A 20,641-nucleotide genomic window follows, 5' to 3' on the forward strand; every position below is an offset into this window, starting at 1 on the left:
CAGTAATGTACAATTTAGCACACAAAATTATATTTGCATAGCCATATTTTTAAATTACAAACGACAAATTATGGTCGCAGCTTGTATATACAGCATTATACAATAATATACAACTTTATACGCCTACTGTAGACAATGTATAAACCTTGTATAAAAATGTACAATAACGTATAAGAGTTATTTATGCACACCTCTACAGTGTTATGCAGTGTTATACAGTGTTATGCAGTATAACACTACAGTGTTATGCAGTGTTATATAGTGTTTATACAGTATAACACTACAGTGTTATGCAGTGTTGTACAATGTTATACAATGTTTATACAGTCTTTCAATACATTATTGGTCTGATAATTCCTTATTACTTAGTCCATCAAATGAACAAGGTCCATTATTCATGTGAGGAATTGTGTATGGACCTTGCAATAACCCTTCGGCTATTAATTTGTACGCCGCCTCTGTCAAGTGTACACCATCCCAACTAAAATATGAAGATGGGTTTTCACAAACATTTGATGATGGTGAGCCACATTTTGTCATTGAGTCAAAATTGTATGGACCACCTCCTCCACAACAAGCTACAATAATGCTTGTAAAACCTACACCATCATTAAAAAATTGTCAATGAACTTCGAAATTGATGTTATTTTCATAAAGTTATGAAAGATTGGAGTTAACTTATACATATTGACAGTTTAAATAAAATTTTACTTAAAATACAATTACAAACAACCAACCATATTAAGTGGAATTTGGAGTTTGACCAGTGAAATGTCAAAAGTGCTTACTTTTCAAAAGAATGAATTATTTTAGTATGGGGAATTTCCCGTATGCAAGAAAAAAAGTTGTCTTGTTTTCAATTGGCAACATTTTCACTTTGACACTATGTCGAAGCAAAGCATTTTTGAGAGTTGAATTCTGGCTTGCAGTAAATTGTTTCGGATGGTCTTGGATTCCTATACCAATCAAAACTATTGTTACGTCTTTATATCAATCACTCGGTGGGATCCAGCGGTTGTGCAATTTCTTCAATTGCATGGCTCGTTTACGCCTTAATCCTGACACTGGAAGATAGAGAAAACACTTCCCCTGAAAACATTTGTGTTGCTTTCACAATTCTTTCACTTCTTTCCTCTTCCTCATTAGGAGGAGAAGTTATTTTTTAGTTTTTAAGCAGGAACTCTGAGTAGTGCTTCTGATAAAAGCAGAAGTTGTTTTTTAGTTTTTAAGCATAAACTGATAAAAGCTCCTTCGTCAAAAAAATAGGTGCTTCTGATTTTTTTAGGACAATATTATCCATATCAAAAAGTTCATATATACCAAATTAAAATTAATAGTAACTTCCTTTTTTTATATTAAAATATTGGTCAAACACAAACTACTAATGCAAGCACTCCTCAAATGATTAACTGAATACACAGTGCTACTAACTTATATACTGTCAAAGTATATAAGTTAAATCTATTACGATATGTTGATGAAAAATATTAGAATTTAAGAAAAGCACAGATAACCTTTTACAACTGATTAAAACACGTTGATATGTGTAAAAAAAAAAATTGTCAGATTGTATAAATTAAATCTATAATGATATGTTGATGTAAGAGTTTAGGTATTACGTACCATATTTATGGGGAGATTTGTAAATTTGCATGGCTGCATTGTAGTAATCAGCATAGATAATATTGGCATGCTGATGAATCTCACGAAGTCGATGAATTTCTTCTTGAAGTAATTGGTTATGATATTCAGCAAAATCATTTAACCAATTGATGCAACCTGTTGAAGCATCATATTCATTTTTATTTGAGTCTTTAAAAGTTGTTAGATAAGAAGCTGAACATCCAATTGGTAGATTTCCAGGTACTATCAATGTTTGAGCTCCAAGTTCAATTAGTTCCTGCATCATAATCGAAAAAAAATTCATTTGTTTGAATAAAAATATATTTAAGTAACACTACCAAAAACGAAATAGGACAGCATACCTAGCTAAGATAGGACATACTTATTTGTTATACGTTTATCTGAGACAAAGGGATGCCTATGGCTCGCTAATAGATAAGTGAATTTGTACTTGTTTGTCTAGTGATCAGTAAACTTTCTTTTCACCTATATATATATATCTGAATCAGTGACGGCAAACAAAACAAATGTAAATGTCCTACAGATGTTTTTATTGGAATGCCGTTGGAAATATGAGATTTCCGACAGAAAGTCCGTCAAAAAACTTTCAGTCTTTCTGTTAGAAATTCGCGTTTTAGTTAGAAAAGATCATCTCTAACCAACAAAAAACTGTCACTACTCTTATTTAAGAGTGAATCATTGTTTTAAAAGGCAGTGTCAGGACTCGCCCTGGGGCTCGCCTCGGGGCAGGGCAGTGGCAAAACGCCTTGTGGCTAACGTGCGAGACTTAGTTCCTATGAGGCTTACGCCCTAAGCGTCCAACCATACGCCCTAAACACGCCTAACGCCCAACACCCAGGGCTCGCCTAACAGTTCTTACACAAATTATATTTTAAATTCCTTAATTAAAATAATTCACCCTCATAATTGTTTAACAAAATAATGATACTTAATAGTTTTTCATCTATAGAAATAAAAGATTGGGTGTAACTCATATAACAAGTCGTAGTATTGGATATTTACTATTTGAAAACGTCGTGAGGGTGAATATCACTTAATTTTAAAAAAAAAAAACACATAGCGGAATTGTATATTTTCACTTGTCATTGGTCATAAGTCCTATGTATCAGAATTATCATATAATTTTATTTTTTGTTCATGAAGAAGTTATGTTTTAATTGTAATATCGATAAATTATATTGATTATTTGCTTATAGGGAGATAAAATGAATAGTATGATAGTAATAGTGTTTTAAGAAACTGTGTTTTTTTCCGTGTTTGAAAGTTAAAATGTTAGAATTGATTTGCATTTCATAATAGCTTTTATTTCATTGTATTGTTTATACTTGTAAAATTATGTTATATATTGAAGCATATATATATATATATATATCACTTATTTATAATTTTCTTCATTTTTTTACGCTATTTCACCTATTTAAAAGTATTTATTATAATTATATCATTTTATAAAATATTAAAAATTAAAACCCCATGGGGCTTACTCCCCGTGCCTCGGGGCTTACGCCTGACTAAGGCAGACATAAAACGCCCCGCCTTACGCCCTCGCCTTTTAAAACACTGGAGTGAATTAGCAATAAATTATCAAAAAAAAATCTATTCATCGACCACAACCAACCGGCTATTTAGCGATAATTAGCAAAAATACATTGCGAATTTCTGATTCTTTTAGTGTAATACATGAATTGACGAAAATAATAAGTGGTACTTACATTAATGGCTAGACCAATTGCTGAAATAACTGCGGGCACATATGACTGAACTTCTACTCCTGATTTTCCTTGAGAAAATGGATGATTATAATCATTGCCTCCAATTTCCCCCATTAGAACTAGAGAATTTCCAAGAAATTCCCTGCAATCTAATTAATATTTGAAATAGTTAGAATAATAACGAAATCCTGCTTCTTCTATTTTCTTAAAAAAAAGAATTATTTTATAGTTTTTTGAAAATAAAAATTGTCTTAAAATAACACTAGATTTATAGAGTAAAGTGTTAGGCTAAACGGCCCAAAGATACTCTTAACATGATGTGATATTGTTCGCTTTCGGTCAAGCCCGTACGGTTTCCCCCAAAAGGCCTCACATCATTAAGAGTATCCAACTCCTTATAAGTAGCTCATTTTTCTTTCCATCTACCAATGTGGTACTTTGTTCCCATACCCAACAATCTCTCCCTCGAACTAAGTTCCACGTGGCTCATTATCATACCACGGGTCAGAGATTCAACATGTCTGTGTGCCACCCACACTGTCAAAGTATTACGGTCACCGAAGCCCAAAGGCTGTGAATGCGTCTTCAAAGCTACGGGTAAAGGTCGTAAACCGGCCCATAGACGGAAAAAGGCACTAAGCTGGGCCCCACACCACACTCCGCCATCTTCATACTAGTCCCGCCAAACCATTGGCTCTGATACCAGTTGTTAGGCTAAACGGTCCAAAGATACTCTTAACATGATGTGATATTGTCCGCTTTGGGCCAAGCCCGCACGGTTTTCCCCAAAAGGCCTCACATCATTAAGAGTATCCAACTCCTTATAAGTAGCTCCTTTTTCTTTTTCAGCTACCAATGTGGTACTTTGTTCGCACACCCAACAATCTACCCCTCGAACTAAGTTCCACATGGCTCATTATCATACCACGGGTCAGAGATTCAACATGTCTGTGTACTACCCACATCGTTAGAGTATTTACGGTAACCGAAGCCCAAAGGCTGTGAATGCGTCTTCAAAGCTACGGGTAAAGGTCGTAAACCGGCCCATAGACGGGCAAAGGCACTAAGCCGGGCCCCACGCCACACTCCGCCATCTTCATACTCATCCCGCCAAACCATTGGCTCTGATACCAGTTATTAGGCTAAACGGCCCAAAGATACTCTTAACATGATGTGATATTTGTCCGCTTTGGACTAAGCCCGCACAATTTTCCCCAAAAGGCCTCATATCATTAAAAGTTTTCAACTCCTTATAAGTAGCTCATATTTCTTTACATCTACCAATGTGGTACTTTGTTCGCACACCCAACATAAAGCTCTCACTATACGAACAATGCATCCAAAGTCTTTAGCTTTATCAAGCAATACATGAGTCAGCAAGAAATCCAAAAACATCTAATACTCCTAGTATAATTTACAAACTACAATTCCTTTAGGAACATATCACCAAGTAATCTAGCTTTGTTTGTTAATCATTTTATTCTGTTAATTAACACGGATTCAGAATTTGAAGTTCATATGTTTTAAATTTAAATTTTGTGTGTTTTGAAGCTCATTATATGCACATGTGCAGTGAAATCCTCAACAAATATATAAGATTTAGACCAAAATTATTAAGTTCTATCATGTTCTTCCATGCTAGCTCGGTTCTCGCTAATAATGTAAAGATCTTTTTCATTATTAATGAATTTCAACCGGTAATAACATGTTAGTATTGAGAATTAATATAATTAAATTTTAAATGTATGTTGTCTCTAATAGCTTAAGCTTTTAGATAAGATGATTTACATACTTCAATATGATCTCAGAGCAGCCATAGGTCCTGTGATTGAATCTCACCACCACACATTATCAAAAAAAAAATTCACGTGCGGTCCATAGAAAAAAAAATCAAGCCCATGCATTTTTATCAGTTTACCAGTTAATATTTATTATAATAATTTATTCGTGATTTGGTTATGTAAATAGTTTTATATGTCCGGTTCATGAAATACTCATCTAGGACTACTTGCAAGACTCCCTTTCTTACCTACCACGCCCACCCAGTTAAGGTTGGACTAGATTTCTTTCTTCATTGATAAAGTCTCTTTAACTTGTACTTGCGTCTAACTATATATTAATATAAAAGCAACCACTTTTCTTCTTTAAAGAAACCTTTTTGATGATATTTAAAAATTAAAAAAAATTGATGCAATTTAATTTAATTTCAATCTTTTATAGTTATACAAATATTATGCTATATTTAGGATTATAAATCTTAAAAGTTTTACGGTCATAAAAATATTGCGATAAATTTATGACAATAAATTTTAAAAGTCCTTTTTAGCTCGTCCAATAGTTTATAACCCTAATAGTTGTGGCTTCAGGCTAAGTATTTATGTGACCTAAGCTTTAGGCCCTATATTGTTAGACTAATTATGAAGTGACTCCTAGTTGATAATATGAGTAGAGAAAGCAATAAATTGGTTATTGACTGAGGAATAGGTCTTGGTTTTCTTTTCTTTTATAACATGATAAGAGGCACAATCCCTAACTTAAGGTTATATCATCTTATTTTATTTTTTTGCTTGCCCTGAATTTCTTTTTTTTCCTCGTATTTTTCACGTCTTTGTTACGAAAATGACAAATCTTATTCTATGTTTTGGTCCACTTTAGTGGTTTGCAAACAAAAGAAAAAACAGGAGTATGAATAACTCAAAAGGATTAACTATTAATCCATGATGTGGGGTCTTTAAAGTCCCATTTATCCATAGACAGTTTTTTCATCTTTTCCAAAATATTGTTTGGTTATACATTAAATTAATTTTTTTCCCTCTCAACTTTAATATTTTTCAAGTAAAATGCGTTCAAATAACAACCCAGTGTTTTATTTTCACAGTTGGAGTCTGAAAAGAGTAAAGTATACGCAGACCTTACTTCTACTTCATGGAGATAGAGACGTTGTTTCTGAAAAACTCTCGGTTCACTATAACGCATGACAAAACAGTTTGTAAAAGAAAATACAGAAGTAAATATTGCAATTAAGACATATATAGCAAATTGTAGGAAGAACGTTACATAACATTCAGAGCAAAATAATGTGATAACCGAAGCATCACAAACAACAAGTAGTAATAGAACTTCAACTTTCAAATAGCTGTTTTTAATTTGAACTTCAAAAACTCATTTGTTTTTCTTTCAAATTTCAACCAAATCTATATCCAAAACCATACTTACTTGTTGGTGACTTGCACAAAATTGGCAACATTTGTTTGAACCAATCCAATTGAATTCCTAGTGAGACATTGGTGGCAGGGTTCTTAATTCCTCTTTTCTCTAAAAATGAAATATCCACAGCTGTTGCTCCTGCTACTGCAAAATTCACTCCTCTTATGGAATTTCTGCTACTTGACATGTTTTTCATAACACCAGCATATGGTGGAATAAGTGGGAATCCCATACTCTCAGCTGCAAAATAATCACATAACATAATTAATAACTAAAGATTTAATCCATAAAAAGAGGAATAGACATCCAAAGGAAAAAGACAAGCTTAACCAAAAAGAGTCATCTATATTATGTCAAAAATACTAGGTCCATAGAAATGAGACATCTTCCTTTAATATGCAAGTATTTTGGTTGAAAACACAGACTTGTATGTGGTTGGATAATTCAACTTGCAGCTCAAAAGCTACTTTCATCAAACATTAAAGTTCTTAGCACTGAACTTACACTAGTGAAGTTATCAGAATCTAAAATTTGTTAAATATTTGTAATTTTCAAGATATATATCTATGCTTCATATAAATATACCGGCACCATTAAAATGGAATGTCTTCTTTTGATACAAAAGTATTATTGTTGAAGACACTCACGCATATACGTACGGTTGGATAGTTTTCGTAGTGCACAAGCTACATTGACCACTATATGCACTAATAGTAAAAGAAAAGTATATTTATATAATCGCTTCACTTAAAAGATAATAGCCGAGCATGCTATTTATACGTACCAATGAAATCAATAACGAGACGGCCATCGGAGAATCGACCGGTGGGATGATGAAAGAAGGTTTCACCATAAGGAAGCACAGCGGAAGTAACATGGTTATTCGATTTTGATAGGCGAATTAAGTTTCCGGTATCGGCTATTGAATCACCAAAGCTAATTATCGACTCGTAGCATCCAATAACATGTCCAAATGATGCAATTAACAAAAAAATTATGTAAATACAAAAATTAGAAGAAGCCATGGAAATTGCCTTGAGTGTTTTTTCAGAAAATTTTGAGAGTAGAGTGTTTGTATTTTTTGGTTTTGGATATAACAGAGGTTTCAAAAATGTTTGGAGTCCTCTTAGGAGTTTAGTGAATATTGGAGTGAATTTATACAAACTTTTGTGGACCTACCAATCACCACAAATATCCAAATTGCAAGGGCCTAACGAGGAAAGATTCCGTTAAGTCCACCAAACGTTACTTTTAACGGTTTCCGTTATTCCAAAATAGGGATAATAGGCATTTTTTTTTAATTTTGTCCTAATTATTGATAAATTTAGTTTTAGTTTTTGTGATTGATATAATTAAGCACATTTGACCTTTGATTCATTGGATCGTGATTCGTGAGATTTGATCTTTTTATATAAGAATTATGTTATTTCAACTATTTTTATAACTATATAGCTTTTAAATATGGAGTAATTGGACAAACTTAACATATAATATAATACATGGGTTGTCAAATGATTTGATGGTATATCATTCATGAAATTAGTAACCAGACAGATCAAAAGCACACATTTCGATTAATCGAAAGTTTAATATGTTTACTTAGATAGCACAAGAAAAAAAATAGAATCTGTTGATATTTGAGGGACTAAAAATGCAAAGTTTCTTTCAAAATAAATTAAAAAAGAAAATTAGTATTTGTTTATTACTTTAAAAATAATTCAATGTTAAGCTTCTCATTTACCCTTAAGTAGAAGCTTTTATAGATATATAAATGTGTTATAAACTTATTAGATGTGTAAGGTAATAAATTTATTAGTGCACCCCGGGGCGGAGCTAGTTCATCGGGTGTGGTTGTGATCGAATTCAGTAATTTTGGTCCAAACCTCATATTTGTATTAAAAAATTTATTGAACATATACAAACTATTACTTTAAAACCCAATAACTTTAAAAAATTAAAATCCCGAACCCATAAACGTCAAATTCTGGCTCCGCCGCCTCTGAGTGCACCGGGCTGCCCTTTATAAACTTATTATATGTGTACGGTAAAATTTAAGTTTCCCACACCTAATAGTTACACCAAATCAATGAATGAAAGACATGTGTCTTTCGTACACACAGTGGCGGAGTCAGGATTTCCGCTGAGGGGGTTCAACATATAAAAAAGTAAACATACGAAGAACCTAAGGAGGTTCAATATCTACTATATATACATAAAAAATAATTTTAACCTTATAAAAATAGTATTTTTTTCCGCTGAGGGAGTTCGGATGAACACCATCGACATAGTGTGACTCCGTCACTGCATACACACATTTATTACTTTAAATTTTAACTATTACTATTAATTTAAAAAATATATATAAATATTGAGTACAAATAAATATTTATTGTATGTGCAATAATATAAATTTAAAAAAAAAATTAAAAATTTATGTTCAGTCAAACTAAATCCAATAAATTGATACGGTAAAAGTATGAGAATGAAGAAGCTTTGTCCGATGGTTGAAATGTGAAATCACGTGCTTTAACAACAATATTTAATGTTCCATCATGTACAATTTTGGTGGACGAACAAGGCCGAAGGGGCAAAAATGTATTTCATAGTGGGAGGTTGATAATTTGGATGTAGATTCTACTAGATCTCTTTTTTCCACTTCCCTTTATGAAGGATAGCTTTCTATGAAAAGGTTTTTTGGGGAAGGAGAAGCAGTGGGGTGGGTGGCTGAATTGGTGTTAGGATAGAGTTTAACTTTTTACACTAATAATAGTGTTTTAGGCTTTTTACGCTATCAAGATTACTGTAGGTGGCTATTCATATATAATATAAGTAAAAAATAACAGTTTATACATTAACTATGTAAATCGTTTTCTGAAGCTGTTGGGGCACCTAGAGGACTCAAACTATCTATGATGTTTGACAGTAAGACAGTATTTATAAAAAGTGGGATTAAATACAACTTTGAAAGAAAAAAAAAGAATAAATTACACTGTTATCAATCTAGAAGTTACTTTAGATCCTTCAGGACAGGTGGTCTTACTTTTTGGTATAGCTAGAAAAAATGATGTTCTGGCCCAATGCTTTTGTCCAAGGTGGAAAGGTATGTACATGAAAGCAGGGGTATAACTTCCTACATGAAAAGACGGAAATGAACTTTGATAGAAAACAAACATGTCGACGACCAGCTGTGAGCTTCTAAGCCTTTTATCAATGATACTAGACGGCACGGGCCTAATATTTTAAATTATAATATATTTATATATATTTAATTATTTTTGAATAGTAATTTTTATATATATATATATATTATATTCAAAACACGATTAATATAACATTATAGTTTATACTCCGTATTTAAAATTTTATTATATTAATATTTGCTATGAATATAAAATCGGTAAATTTATTAATATTTTTTAAAAGAGAAGACTTGTTTAAAAGGAAACTATTTTCCTCTCTTTGAGATAAAACAATAGCAATATTTAATCATCAGTTGATACTTTCAATTTTAATTCGATTAATTTAAAGGTATAAAATACTTATTATTTTTTATCAAATTTTGATTTATATAATTCTAATTCAAATTCTTAAATTAATTTTACATGTTTAAAACGAAATAAAGTAGAAATTGATTTTCTATTTAAACGAATAAATACTATTTTTTAATTTTTGATAAATATTATCGGTTTAGCTCATTTTACTTGTCATGTTGTCTTTTCCATGGTTTTTTAAGAAAATGTCGATTAGAATTATAATTTGACTAATTTACCTTATTCATTATTTGATCTCCATTTGATATTTTTTTTTACGACATTAATATTTTTTCACATTTATTAGAGTAAGAATAAAAATAAAAAATTAATTAAATTCTATCTTATTTTAAAATATAAATATTTTAAATATATTTATTTTAGTAAACATAACAAATAAATGACATGGCGGAATAGCAAATACAACAGTTTAATATCTAGATTAGATCTCAGAGTAATATATAAAAACAATTGTATGGTTTGACTACTTAACTTTTTTAAGAAAAGCAATTTCATTTGGTCCCACTAATGGATTGATACGCACGTGGCAATGAATCCATCATTATTGACTTAATGAGATACTTTGGGAAATTACATGAATATTGTTTAATTTTTTAATATGAGGTGTACTTTTTTTTTTGGACATTATTAATTTGCACTATTTTTATGCATATATATATATATATATATATATATTCAAAACACGATTTATATAACATTGTAGTTTGCACTCGTATCTAAAACTTTATTATATTAGTCTTTACTACGAATACAAAGTCTGTACTTTTTTTTTTGTTTTTGATATTGCTTGATTTTGTTAATATGGGGTCCACTTTTTTTTACCGTGAGTTTGGAGATGGTGGGTTCCACTTTTTTTTTTTTTTTTTTTTTTTTTATATTGCTTGATGTTGTTTAGTATGGGGTGCACTTTTTTTTTTGACATTATTAGTTTGCACTATTTTTATGCATATAATATATATACATATACTATGTTCAAAACACGATTAATATAACATTGTAGTTTGTGCTCCGTATCTAAAACTTTATTATATTAGTGTTTGCTACGAATACAAAGTCTGCTTTTTTTTAACATTATATATTTTTTTAATATGGGGTTCACTTTTTTTTTTTTTTGATATTGCTTGATTTTGTTAACGTGGGGTTCACTTTTTTTGCTTTTTTTTTTTCTTACTCGGTGTTATTTATTATGGGGCCCACGTTGTTTTTAAGGGACAACGGACAACGAAGCATGAGTCTAAACCCATGCTTTATATAGTTTTTTTTTTTTTTTTTTTTTATATTGCTTGGTGTTGTTTAGTATGGGGCCCACCCTTTTGGACATTATTAGTTTGCACTATTTTTATACATATATATATATATATATATATATATATATATATATATTCAAAACATGATTAATATAACATTGTAGTTTGTACTCCGTATGTAAAACTTTATTATATTAGTGTTTACTACGAATACAAAATCTGCACTTTTTTTTAACATTTTTTTTTTTTAATATGGGGTTCACTTTTTTTTTTTTTTTTTTTTTTATATTTCCTGATTTTGTTAATATGGGGTCCACTTTTTTTTTACCGTGAGTTTGGAGATGGTGAGTTCCACTTTTTTTTTTTTTTATATTGCTTGATGTTGTTTAGTATGGGGTCCACCCTTTATGGGGTGCACTTTTTTTTTTGACATTATTAATTTGCACTATTTTTATACATATACTATGTTAAAAATATAATATTGTAGTTTGTGCTCCGTATCTAAAACTTTATTATATTAGTGTTTGCTACGAATATAAAGTTTGCACTTTTTTTAACATTATATTTTTTTTAATATGGGGGTCACTTTTTTTTTTTTTTATATTGCTTGATTCATAAGTTTGGAGATGGTGAGTTCCACTTTTTTTTCTTCCTTTTTTTTTATTGCTCGGTGTTATTTAGTATGGGGCCCACCCTTTTTTTAAGGGACAACGGACGACGAAGCATGAGTCTAAACTCATGCTTTATATAGTTTCTTTTTTTTTTTATTCTTATTTTTTATATTGCTTGGTGTTGTTTAGTATGGGGCCACCCTTTTGGATATTATTAGTTTGCACTATTTTTATGCACATGATATATATATATATATATATATATATATATATATATATATATATATATATATATATATATATATATACTATGTTCAAAACACGATTAATATAACATTGCAGTTTGTGCTCCATATCTAAAACTTTATTATATTAGTGTTTGCTACGAATACAAAGTCTGCACTTCTTTTTTTTTAACATTGTTTGTTTTTTTAATATGGGATTCACTTTTTTTTTTAATATTGCTTGATTTTGTTAATAAAGGATACTATATTTAAAACACGATTAATATAATATTGTAGTTTGTGCTCAATATCTAAAACTTTAGTATATTAGTGTTTGCTACGAATACAAAATCTGCACTTATATAATATTGTAGTTTGTGCTCCGTATCTAAAACTTTATTATATTAGCGTTTGTTACGAATACAAAGTATGCACTTTTTTTTTGACATTATTTATTTTTTAATGTGGGATTCACTTTTTTTTTTATATTGCTTGATTTTTTTAATATGGGGTCCACTTTTTTTTTCCTGTGAGTTTGGAGATGGTGGGTTCCACTTTTTTTACTTTTTTTTTTTTTTAATATTGGTTGGTGATTTTTTATTTTTTAATATTATTTGGTGTTAAATATGGGGACCACACTTTTTTTTTTAAATGTCCAACGGACGACGAAGCATGGGTTGAGACCCCATGCTTCTCTATAGTAGTAATAACTAGACGGCCTATGCCCGTGTTGCGCACGGGCCCAACACTTTAGATTATAGTGCATTTACGTATATGTAGTTGTCTTTGAATAGTGATTATATATATATATATATATATATATATATATATATATATATATATATATATATATATATATATTTTGGAAATTACATGAATATTGTTTGATTTTTTAATATGAAGTCCACCTTTTTTTGACATTATTAATTTGCACTATTTTTATGCATATATATATATATATATATACTATGTTCAAAACACGATTACTATAACATTATAGTTTGTACTCCGTATCTAAACCTTTAGTATATTAGTGTTTACTACGAATACAAAGTCTGCACTTTTTTTTTACATTATTTTTTTTTTCGATATGGGGTTCAATTTTTTTTTTTTGATATTGCTTAATTTTGTTAATATGGGGTCCACTTTTTTTTTTTTACAGTGAGTTTGGAGATGGTGGGTTTCACTTTTTTTTTAATATATATATTGCTTGATGTTGTTTAGTATGAGGTCCACCTTTTATGGGGTGCACTTTTTTTTTGGCCATTATTAGTTTGTAATATATATATATATATATACTATGTTCAAAACACGATTAATATAACATTGTAGTTTGTGCTCCGTATCTAAAACTTTAATATATTAGTGTTTGCTACGAATACAAAGCCAACACGTTTTTTTAACATTATATTTTTTTTAAAATGGGGTTTACTTTTTTTTTTTTTTTTATATTCCTTGATTTTGATAATATAGGGTCCAGTTTTTTTCCCCATGAGTTTGGAGATGGTGAGTTGCACTTTTTTTTTTTATTTTTTTTTATTGCTCGGTGTTATTTAGTATGGGGTCCACTCTTTTTTTTTAATTGACAACGGACGACGAAGCATGGGTCTAAACCCATGCTTTATATAGTTTCTTCTTTTTATTTTATTTTTATTTTTTATATTGCTTGGTGTTGTTTAGTATGGGGCCCACCCTTTTGGACATTATTAGTTTGCACTATTTTTATGCATATATATATATATATATACTATGTTAAAAACACGATTGATATAACATTGTAATTTATGCTCCGTATCTAAAACTTTATTATATTAGTGTTTGTTATGAATACAAAGTCTACACTTTTTTTTTGACATTGTTTATTTTTTTTAATATGGGATTCACTTTTTATTGCTTGATTTTTTAATACGGGGTGCACTTTTTTTTTTGACATTATTAATTTGCACTATTTTTATGCATATATACATATATACATATATATATATATATATATATATAAGAATTATGGGGCCTACAATTTTTTTTTTGCACTTTTTTTTTTTGACATTGTTTGTTTTTTTAGTATGGAATTCACTTTTTTCTTTTTATATATTGCTTGATTTTGTAAATATGGGATACTATGTTCAAACACGATTAATATAACATTATAGTTTGTGCTCCGTATTTAAAACTTTATTATATTAGTGTTTGCTACGAATACGCACGTGGAAATGAATCCATCATTATTGATTTAATGAGATACTTTGAAAATTACATGAATATTGTTTGATTTTTTAATATGGGGTGCACTTTTTTTTTGACATTATTAATTTGCACTATTTTTTTAATATTAGTTGTTGTTCAATATATATGGGGCCCATAATTGTTTTTAATTAAATTGGAACGTATATATATATATATATATATTAGAATTATGGGGCCCATAATTTTTTTTTAAAATTTTAGTTGTTGTTTAATATATGGGGCCCACAATTTTTTTTTATTAAGAACGGACGACGAGAAAGTACCCCAACTCACTCTTCTTAATAGTAGTAAATTAGATACCTGAGCCTGTGCCAGCACGAGCCCAACATATATTAATAATTTTATTTTTATGTAATTATAAAAAGAATTGATATATTCTATAACATTTCTTGAAAGTCACGTACGTAAAAATAGAAATTTTGGGAGCACGGATTCAATAATTTGTGCGATGATATTATTTTTTTGTTTCAGTTTATATGACTTTATTTAAGAAAAAGGCTAATAGACACTTTTTAAACTACGCGTTAATCAAATTTGAACCAGAATTTCAAAACTTATTGAATTTTTAACTACTTCTAAATACGGAAACGTTATTTGAACTACCATTCTCATAGGCTATGTCACGCCCTGAACCATGGCCTGGGCGTAACACAGCACTTGATGCCTGACTGCATGTGACCGAGCGAACCACATGGCTTGCTGAATCATCATGAGGCATACATGAGCGGAAATATAATATGAAACATGATGGGCTTTAAGAAAACATATGAAGTCGTAGTAATTATAAAATACTTGTTTAAAACAAGAGCGCGGATAATACCATAACTGAGCCAAAATGGCTAACCTACTCTGAAGGTCTAACATGACCCAACCGACTTGTCCAGTCTATGAAACTTCTAGCATGAGTCTGAACATAAAACGTACTTACTGGGACAAGGCCCCCAGCATACCTTTAATGCATCGATGACATAAGGTAAACAACTGACTAAACCCCGAAGAGAATGGGGCTCACCCAAAAGCTGATACGAGAGCTGTCCTATTGAGCAAGTGCGTCGTCCTGTAAGTCAGTACCTGCATCGTGAAATGCAGATCCCTAAGGCAAATAAACGGGGACGTCAGTACTTTGAATGTACTAGTATGTAAACACATGAGAGAAATAGCAGGCACATGATACATAAACATGAAAGTGAAACTGAAACTGAACATAAACATGAGTACTGTAAGCATGAAATAATCTGTAATACCAACATGAACCACCACGGGGAGAAACGTGGATTCTGATCTCGGCCCGATCAGCTAAGCCATCTCGTACCTTGTCGGGGCATGAGACATGAACATGACATGAATGGATCCAAAATCCCTCAATGGGGAAAACATGAAGGAATCATCCTAACTGGGCGGAGCGATCCTTATCCTACGTTGGCATACGTAGTTTCAGGCTATCTGAGCCTTCTCGGTATTAATACAACTCCCGAATATGAAAATAACTGAAGAATGATTTCTTAGTCTTGACATGAACATGGGTACATGAAGACATGACAATAAATGTATATGTTGACACTCAATTTTGTCCCGCCTCTCCTCCGAAATACCTATTTACGCTTCTAATATTTTGAAAAAATAAAAAATATATATTTATATTTTACTATGTTTATTAGCCTCTTATCAATACCCACGTTTTATTATTCTTTACAGTTACTCATTATTATTATTATTATTATTATTATTATTATTATTATTATTCACAATTTTATCATTTTGGCATTTTTGCCAGCTTACGCAAACGCATCGCATTTATTTTGGCATAATTAAATAATAGTGTTTATTTACTGTGGATTTTCGAAATATTATTGCACGGCTATTATAACGCCATTTTTTATCTGAGCACTAATAATCGCATATTTTATATCAAGTAATATTTTAACACAAGTTATTTAAGTAGGTCTTTTATCTAAATGTGGTAGCCCAATCAACTCATACTATTTTTCGGACCAATTCACAAAAAAAAAACCAGTCCACATTTAATTTACCAACCCAATTTTCAAATCAGCCCACATTTTAACCAATTCAGCCCAAATAATTAATCAACATTTCAAATGCCAGCCCAATTAATTCATACCCGGTCCAGCACATCACTGACCCGACCCGGACGACCCATTCCCTTCCTAAACCTAACCCTCCCCCCATTTTTTCTTTTCTTTTCCCTTCCCTCTTCATCGTCACCTCCTCGTCTCCGCCTCCCCTCCCCTCTTTCCTCTCATCTCCGCCGCGGCTCTCCCTTCCCCTCCTCCCTTTTTCGCCCGCCGCTCCTTTCCTTCATCCCTTCCCTTTCCCTTAACCCTCCAAAACCCTAGCGCCGCAACCCTCTTCCCCCCACGTTCCTCCACCCCACGCGTCTGACATTCTCCACTACGCTTCTGACATCCCACTCCCCTCTGCTCCACTCAACTTCACCACGTTACACCCACGCCTCCACTGCTCCGACACCGTCACACCACTTCACTTTGTCCCCCACTTCGTCACACCACCCGCTCCTCTCTCTCTTCTTTGTAATAAGCCCTAGAATCGCTATAAATAAAGGTTGGATAAGTCATCGGAGGGGGGAACTGATAGGAAAAACCCCCACCCTTTTCCCTCAAAAATACGCAGTCTGAAAACCCGAAAACCCCCTTAAAGAGGAACGAGTTTATTTTCAGTGAAAATCACCATTGATACTAGTTTATTAGCCGCCTCAAATCTCTATAAAAACCAGTTTCTCTAGTAAATCATGGTAAAAAAATATCGAGTCAAATTCTAGAACGTTTATTTTCGTTTCCTGCTTTTATCTGCTTCGTGTTGTTGCAAATCCGGGCATCGCAAATTAGGATTCGATAGTATTCGGGGTAGATCGAAGATTTGAAGCCTCACTTCGCTGCGCCCGAAGAAGGTAACTTCTTATCTTTAAACCATTTTGCTCATAGTCTGGTCTACATATGTGTCTGCTCTGTTTGGTGTTTTAGAGGAACTCGTCTTAATTTGTTTTGTGTACTGATTTTATTTTCTGTTTGTTATGTGTTTGTTAATACTTGTGATCGATAATTAAAACTAAGGATTAGTTCAGAGTTGTTATGCAGTTTTAGTATCATAAGTCTGTTTCTGTTTAGTTTAATGTAATACCATTTGCTTATAGGTTAGCTCAGCTGCTATTGCATTATTATTTTAACATAGTCCAATTTTCAGTTTGGCGTTAGTTTTGTCTGATTAATCCTTAAGTATGTTATTGGCTCTTATGTGAGTTTGGATGCTGTCTATTATCTTATTTGACTGGTGTTCATGGCAATTCATTCTTGGTCATGTATCCTCGCTCCATAAATTTAAATCATGTGTAATGGTCACTTTAATCTGCAAAAAATAGTTTGATTAATAGTGGCTTGAGTCATTGGCACCTATATGAAACTCTGTTACTGTCAGTTATCCTCTATATTCGTATGATTCCCCCCTTTTGATTCAATTAATCACGAACATGTTTAACTGAATGTTAATGAAAGCACATTCACCTGTTTGTCATAGTTAAATAATTTCAGGGTAATATGAATTATATATGTGGTTGGCTTGCTATTTCTTAGAATGATGTTTGCTTTAGGCCAAGGTCAGTGACTTTTCGTTTATCTTCCAATTCTGGTGTGAGCCTATTTCAGTACTTAATTAGCTGTTCAGTTCAGCTGCCATTAGGACGCACTCAAATGCTTATATGACGTAGTTTTGTTTGTTTCATCTGGTTGTTTGTTTGTGGTTAGTTTATCTCTATTCTGTTTTAATTCAGTTTAAGACGTCGAATGTTTTCTGATTAGTGTTTAATTTATCTTACACTTCTAGTACGCCTGTTATAGTTTGGGTTTATTTATGCTTCATCCTATTTCCTGGAACTTGTTTTGGTTTCATGTTTGGACAATTGGATGAATGATTTAAGTATGAGACCGATTGGAGATTGCTGATTTCTTATAATTTCAATTTGGTTTAGGCAGTTTGCTACTTTGACTAACTGTATAATAGTTTAAATTAAGCATTGGTCTGTGTCTTATTGCCATCATTGTGATCCAAACCTAGCCCAGTCGTTAGCAGGTTAAGGAATTCCAATGTTATTTAGTCTATGTTTTCATTGATAAATTACAAGTTGGTAAAGTATGTGAAGAATTTCTGTCCATTAAAGGTCTGTTAGTTCATCACTAGATTTATTTGTTATCTAGGCCTAAGTCAATCTGAGCTATAGGATTGATTTGATTAATTTAATCACCAGGAGTCATGCACAAAGTCGTCAAATCTGCCTAAGTATTAATGCGTTCAACAGTATGCTCTTGGATTTCCCATGTTGGACTTGAATATATCCTCCCTCATTGCATATGGATGTTATCTTAGAATGTTGTATGAACATGTCGACTGCCTGTTTTTCCCTTCCAAGAAGTCCTATACAAACTTACTACTTTAATACTTGCTTAGCTGCTATGTGAAATTACCTTCCTTTACTTCTACGCAATAAATTGCTATCTTCATTTTATTTGACTCCTAATAGAATAAAACAATAGAACTGATAGATACCTTCCCTAGTTTAAAGGATGTTATTATTGTTACTGTTTAATACATGCAGCTGCGAATGCATAATCGTCGGAAATCATTACTAGTAGGTGCAAAACTAATCAGCTATTGTAATCATTTGATGAGTTAGAAAGAATGATCCAATCTCGGTATTATTGGGAATTTAGTAACTGTTCGTTTCTTCAGTCTCGCTTCATTTTCAATGTGATCATTTTGCCTTAGAATTTATGGGCAGAAAATATTCGTACATGTGAATTATATATGCATGCAAGTATGTTCAGAAAATACATGAGATATACTTAAATGTACATAGTTTATACATAATCGATCAGATTTTTTTTAGTTTATGTTTTTACATATTCGTTGAGTGTATACTAATCCTTTTCTTTTTTTATGCATGACTATCGCCCACGAGTCCGAGAGACTCATTCTCCTCCCGCATTCTGCGTTGGGCTAAAAGCTCAACGACGTCTCCTCCGTGCCATTTCTGTCCGCAGATAAAAAAAAGGGGGTTCTGGGCCAAAGCCCAATAATTATGAACAGTCGCAGCAGCTTTAAAATGGGCTAAGCCCAATCCCGACAGCAGCAATCCTAAAAATGGGTCGAACCCGTTTAACTTTTATTTATACTTCTGCACTATTTTTTATTTTCTTTGCTTTTGACTTATGTATTATTTGACTAACACTTTTCTTATTGTATTTCCCCCTTAGCTTAGGAAAATTATGGAAATTAACATGGATAGTTTTCTTTAATAACGGGTAGATAATTTAAGGAAATTAATTATTAAATTCACAAGTTTTTATTCTCTTTTTATGTTAAAACTATTTATAATGCATAATATTTATTTCAAGGACAATTGATTTGCAAAAGCGGCATGGCTTATATATTTTAAGTAAAGGAAATTGTATTTCATTCTTGCTATCACATACACTTCAAAACATCATTAATACTCAAATATGAACTTTTTTATTAACTCTTTAAGTTTGAATCAATCATATATATATATATATATATATATATATTTAGCTAAGCATAGTTAATAAAAAGTAATGAAGAGGATAAAGAAAACTTTCAATAGCTATTTTGTATTTTGTTCCTAAAAATCAATGAACATCTCACCATTTAAATTATTTCAAGTATTTTGTGAAAACGCCGCATAAACTCGTATTTTCGTCTACTCATATGTAAATTATCTTTTGCAAGTTTTATTGCAAAAATAGCACTAGTATTCAAAATCATATCAACATTCGTAAGTTTATTTTAAACGGCATTTGAAATTTCCTTTTATGCATCACGTTTTCTACATGTCTCATTATAAATAGTATTTTTATTTAAAGTTTTATCAATTTCTATCAATTTTGTTTTAAATGGCATTTGAAATCTTCTTTCATGCAAATTATTATATTTTCTTTAAATCTTATCTTCAACAACATTCTTATATTTTTCTTAAAAAACCTTAGCAACATTTCTTAGCATTTTTTTTGTTTTTCTTAAGGTTTAACGTTTTATTTAGCATTAATTAATTAACCTAAGTTTGGTCGGATAACCGTAAGTTAACGGATTCTAAAGGATGCCTAACCCCTTCCCTTTAGGATAATATAGAGCCCTTATCTAGAATCACACTGGTTA

General features: G+C 31.4%; 1 protein-coding gene across 2 annotated transcripts; it reads right to left on the reverse strand.

The window, feature by feature from the left end:
- Positions 1–129: 129 nt before the first annotated feature.
- LOC132618617 (GDSL esterase/lipase At1g28600-like) lies at positions 130–7,683 on the reverse strand. Of its 2 annotated transcripts, XM_060333646.1 has the most exons (6): positions 7,508–7,672; positions 7,348–7,404; positions 6,573–6,803; positions 3,357–3,505; positions 1,624–1,900; positions 130–599 (listed from the first exon to the last, which is right to left on the reverse strand). In XM_060333646.1, the coding sequence occupies exons 1-6, from the start codon at positions 7,518–7,520 to the stop codon at positions 340–342; spliced, it is 987 nt and encodes a 328-aa protein (XP_060189629.1). In that variant the 5' UTR covers positions 7,521–7,672; the 3' UTR covers positions 130–339. The 2 variants fall into 2 exon arrangements, with proteins under 2 accessions (XP_060189629.1, XP_060189628.1); XM_060333645.1 differs by having other exon boundaries at positions 7,348–7,683.
- Positions 7,684–20,641: the final 12,958 nt, after the last annotated feature.

Source organism: Lycium barbarum, chromosome 11 (assembly GCF_019175385.1).
Source record: "Lycium barbarum isolate Lr01 chromosome 11, ASM1917538v2, whole genome shotgun sequence".
NCBI lineage: Eukaryota > Viridiplantae > Streptophyta > Magnoliopsida > Solanales > Solanaceae > Lycium > Lycium barbarum.

Bases quoted from the DNA above. Each gene is read 5' to 3' on its own strand.
- LOC132618617 (XM_060333645.1), bottom strand. From the start codon at position 7,588: ATGGCTTCTTCTAATTTTTGTATTTACATAATTTTTTTGTTAATTGCA. The intron at 1,901-3,356 runs GTAAGTACCACT...ATTATGATGCAG, and splicing joins CAATTGGTCTAGCCATTAAT to GAACTAATTGAACTTGGAGC. The intron at 600-1,623 runs GTACGTAATACC...ATGATGGTGTAG, and splicing joins CAAATCTCCCCATAAATATG to GTTTTACAAGCATTATTGTA.